The following is a 5,000-nucleotide window of genomic DNA, read 5'->3' as shown; positions in this document are numbered from 1 at the left end:
CTCAACGCACTCTCCGAGCAGGCTCTTACAGGGAGGACGTGGATGAGGGCCAGGACAGCCGGCATAGTTTCTGTCCAAACAATGAGATGTCTACAGTAGCAGAGTGCGCGTGTGCTCAGGCACCTCCGGTTTTAGTTCGAAAAAAGCTAATTTGTGTGTGTGTGTGTGTGTGTGTGTCTGTAAGTGTAGCGAATTAACAAGAAGGGAGCGTGCTAGAGAGAGGGTATAGAAGGAGGACAGGAAACGAAGGGAGGAGAGACCCCAGCGCTCATTCTCCCTCAGAGCCCATGAGTTAAGCTGCGGACGAGGTCTTTCAGTGAGTCGATGAGTACGCCGCCTGGGGTCGTCACTGAGAGCTACCCGTCCCCTCCGCCGCGCTGCAAAACAGCCCGCGGCCCTCGGCATATGTTCCGCTCACACTGAAATCTATAGAAGTACGCCACGTACCAGAGCTGGCCGCCGCCGCATTGACGTTCCCAGGGCGAACCCCACTTTAGTTTTGTCCCTTCAATTCAAATCAAACCCTGACCTTTATCATATCGGTGTCATGAATATGTGCATGATGGATTTGTAAGGTGCATGCATCGCATGTGTTGATGGTGTGTGTGTGTGTGTGTGTGTGTGTGTGTGTGCGTTTGTGTGTGTGTGTGCGTGAAAAGCACCTGTTGTACAATTGTAGTTAATTCGAGGCAGAGCTGCACGATGTTGTTCTTCAGTAATGAATACTCTGTCACACTGGCAAAGGGAGACCTGAAACAGACGAAAAAGAAGAAAAAAAACAGAACCCTTAATCTGATTGACACATCCTGGAGTCCTTACGATCTTCTTCTGGCTATTGTTTTTTTCATGTACAGCTGCGCAGAATTGGAAAATCACGCTTTTCTTCTTTATCCGTCCAGACCTCGTGATCGTATGTTAAAGGTTTGACGGCTGACGATACAAACTTTTCTCTGTGAAGTATCTCATGTCACATTATTGTAATTGTGTCAGAGGGAGATTTTGAGGTGTTGCTTTTTATTTGTTGACTGCCTGGCATGTGACTGCGAGTGTGTGGTCGGGCAGGAAACAGTGTAAATTAGCCTCAAACAGTCCAGTCTTTGGTTTTATCCTGTTTCTGTTTTTTAATCACGAGCATAACTGACTGGGACAGGCTTCACAAGATTACATTTTTTTTAAAAGATCTTAGCTGCATTTATAACATCAATTAAATATCTAGCTTCATGTTTTGTCTTAAGATGTGAGCCCGACCTGTCAAGCCAGGCGAGAAGGTTCTTGGCTGCACCGATCAGATCCACCACCGAGGTGAGGAAATCATTGGGTAGCCTTCGGGAAGCCCGTCCGTCGTAGTGTCCGCCCCTCCGCCGGCCCAGGATGAAGTTCTGAAGGTTCTTCGCCGAAGCATTCAGCTTGTGGGACAACGTCCGGAGGTTCTCTGTCTCCAGGCCGTAGTTCTGGAGGAGAACGAGGGCAGAATTACATTGACACATTGAATTACAGACTTTGTCTGATGCTTTGCTCGTCAGTGGTTTGAAGTTGCCAGCAACTTATTGAAATTGTTCATATTGACAAAGAAACGTTACAGTCGGGGAAAATGGTAAGGTGAAACTATTTCAATGTATGTTTTGGAGGGTATGAATTGTGACACATACTTTTTCTTTCTGAATACTGATTCAATGTTTATTTCTGCAGCTTGAACAGATCAGCGGTAAGTGAACCATAAATGCTCATTCTGAGGGGAATGAACTTAAACTAGTATTACTATCTCTGAATAACCATTAGGCTTTTCATATAACAGCTACTCTGCGCGCGCACACACACACACACACACACACACACACACACACACACTCAGTGTCCCAAGGCACCTTCAGTCATGTCCTTCCTGACAGAGCCTGGTTCCTGCTGACAAAAAGGCTACACATGCATGCACGCACACACACACACACACACACACACACACACACGCACCCTTGTATAGTCAGATACACAGGCTGAGCTAGACGTATCTATTCCTCCCCTGCCTCTAGATCTATTCTACACAGTCACGACCACAGTGACTACAAAGGAGAAAGGGGTTTCACTGTGGTGGTGGCAGCAGTGAGCGAGAGCAAGAGTGAGAGAGAGAGATATAGATAGATAGGGAGAGAGAGAGAGAGAGAGAGAGAAATGAGGGAATTGAGGAAATTGAGGGAATTGAGGGAATTGAGGAACCAAAGAGGCAGAAGACAAGAGGGAGAAGGGGGAAGAGAAAGCGCCCAGCTATGCATCTCAGTGAAACTGGGTCACGCATACACTGTGTTCTGTTTAATCTTCGGTATTCTGTGTGAACATAGATGTACACATGAACTTGGAGCGTGCGTGTATTCACAGCTGTAATTGGGCCGTCCTATGATTCGATCTAAAGCTGCATGCGGCTCTTTCCGGGGGACGGAGCTGCCGAGATGAAGCGAGGGAATGATGTCCTGTGTCGACTGTCTGAATGACTTTGTGTGTGTGTGTGTGTGTGTGTGTGTGTGTGTGTGTGTGTGTGTGTGTGTGTGTGTGTGGGAGAAAGGTGGAGAAAATAATTTGAGCGGCGCGTGCATATGTGCGCCTGTGTGTGCCAATTAATACAGTAAGAGGGCAATGCCATTAGAGCACAACACCCCCCCATCCCCCATCCACCCCTCCATCTTCACGTTGATGTGGTTGCCATAGCAGCTACGTGTGGAGTGGCCTCTCCTCCGTGCTAATAGTTCTACTATTGTCTACTGAATCCCTGTCAAACATCGGGCAAAGAAAAAGCAGGATTACACATTCCATCCTTTCATTTCAAGAGTAAAATATTAATCAGTATTGTTCCACTGTATGTTCACATTAATCGGTCTCAAACATAGGCTTGAGGCCACTTAAGAGAGTATATGACCTCCATCAATTAAGAGAATATTGATTGTACGTGAATCACTTTGAGCTCGATGGATCTGGGGTCAATGCTCGACTGAGTGTATCATGAGTGGACATTCATTTTTTTACAGTTTAAAATGTTTTACTGTTGATCACTGGATTCAAACTCCAATCAGTGCAGTGTGCGCCCTGAATTTGAGAAACATCTATTTTTAGTTCCAAAATGTTTTTTTAAGGGGGATGTTTTTTAGCTACTTAAAAAATTGAACATAAATTATGAAGCGGAACACGTTGTGATGTATTTATAAAGACCATTTTGGTATGAATGTTTAAAACAAAGTGTTTAAACTCACGAAGTGTTGCCCTTGAGCAATCAACGGGTACAGGGAAGAAATTTTTTTTAAAAAGTTATCAAATTTCAAAAAAAAAAAACAGGGGAGAGAAAAGAAAGACTAAAATCACTTACAATGATATAGATGCAGATACATACACACACACACACACACACACAGATAACAATCAACTGTCATTTAAAGTATATAATGTATATAAGTATGTAATAGTGACGTTTTAAAGTATATAAAAATAATCAGCTATGCCTAATATTTAGTTTAACATTGTTGACCCCCCCCCCGAATTTTTTTTTTAAAAACCCCTCTGAAATGGGGCTGGAAACCATCCACCTCCCTCTCCCTCATTGAGGAATTCTCAGACTTTGAATATTCATGATATGCAAATAACAGCTAAACGCTAACTGTCTGTTGCCATACCAGCCGTCCTCTCGTGGACGCGCGGCCTCTGCGTGCGCTGGAAGTTTTCCGGTTTCTTTACCTCACATTTGCATGTTCCACGCCGATTGGTTTGCTGTATTTGTGACGTACCAAATCCCGCTTGCCCCGGGATTCCTTTGAATTTCAAATTGCAGGGAAGTGCACAGAAATCTCCTCCTCCAGGAGAGGAATGCGAAAAACGCTTCCATAGTGACAACATGTGCTCAGATACAAGTCCGTGTAGTCAATGTCAGACATTTTAGAGGACAGAAACAGAAGAAAAACACTTTTTGACGTGGAGGGGGGACTTTAAGCTTTAGTCTAATTAGCTAAGATGTAAGAAATGTAGATGAAAAAAGGTCAATGAATATGAATTGGGGCCAACATCTAGTACATTTGGAGTAACAGGATATTAAAAATCAACTTGGAGTCACGCAGGGCAGCGTTGAAAAGGAGCCAACACAGAAGGCTGACTCATGTGCATGAAGGAGCCGGAGGGGGACAGGAATGCATGAGTCACTTTGTCAGAAGAGGAATTGGGACTTTGAAGTCAGAAACAAAATAAATCTACCAAATTATTATTAGAATTCATGTCAAGGTATTTTGAGGGTTTTGAGAAGATGTTACTTTTGTAACTCACTTGAACTGAAGCTGTTTTGGTATAGTCTGGATGTCCTGTCTCTGTGCAAGGGATTTGAAGATCACATTGATTAGAAACTGTACATTTTTGATAAGGGAATGAATGCGTTTTGCCCGAAACAGACTGTCGACATTTATCTCAAGTTTGTCCAGTGTCATCAGACAATGATGCCGGTCCTGCTGGAGATGGAGAGTTGCAGTCAACTGAGTGTGAAAGCTAAATCTAAACCTTATCAGCTGACCCAGAGGTCGTGGGGAAAAAATTGAAGATTTCACTAAGAGGGATATATAGATATACTGGATACAATCTTCAGGATTTAAAGGGATCTATAATATCCAAATCGGACACAGAAAGTCATTGACTAGATTTGCGGATGATTGTATGCTTTTTGGATTATAGAAAAAAAACTTTTCTTAACACACTGTATGTGGTAACAAAAAAAATGATGATGAACTCTTACAATATCTGACCAGACAGTCACAGAGAACCAAGGGAACGGGGTTTTGCTTTCCCTTATCGTGGGTCATATTGCTCATGACTCTTTCCTTACTATCCAAATATTCCGCAATTGCAATGCAGAGCTGTGTCCAGTTTAGATATCTTTAAAGGATAATTCTGTTTAATTACAACTTGGGAATTTTATAAGAGAGATCAATGGGCGAAATTAGCAGTGGCGTGACCAAAAAAGGTTGCACGCCGGGCAAAAG

At 43.4% G+C, this 5,000-nt stretch overlaps 1 protein-coding gene across 6 annotated transcripts in view; it reads right to left on the bottom strand.

The window, feature by feature from the left end:
* Positions 1-5,000, bottom strand: part of si:ch211-26b3.4 (connector enhancer of kinase suppressor of ras 2) — a 52,664-nt gene that overhangs the window by 32,544 nt on the left and 15,120 nt on the right. For all 6 annotated transcript variants that reach the window (XM_047334279.1, XM_047334283.1, XM_047334281.1 and 3 more), the window contains exons 3-4: positions 1,249-1,451; positions 663-750 (exon numbers count right to left, since the gene is read on the bottom strand). In XM_047334279.1, the coding sequence (XP_047190235.1) occupies positions 663-750; positions 1,249-1,451 (291 nt within the window). The remainder of the gene's footprint in view (positions 1-662; positions 751-1,248; positions 1,452-5,000) is intronic.

This window comes from Scophthalmus maximus, chromosome 9 (genome assembly GCF_022379125.1).
Source record: "Scophthalmus maximus strain ysfricsl-2021 chromosome 9, ASM2237912v1, whole genome shotgun sequence".
NCBI lineage: Eukaryota > Metazoa > Chordata > Actinopteri > Pleuronectiformes > Scophthalmidae > Scophthalmus > Scophthalmus maximus.
The sequence above is the reverse complement of the archived record's forward strand: the minus strand, read 5'-3'. Positions and strand labels throughout refer to the sequence as shown.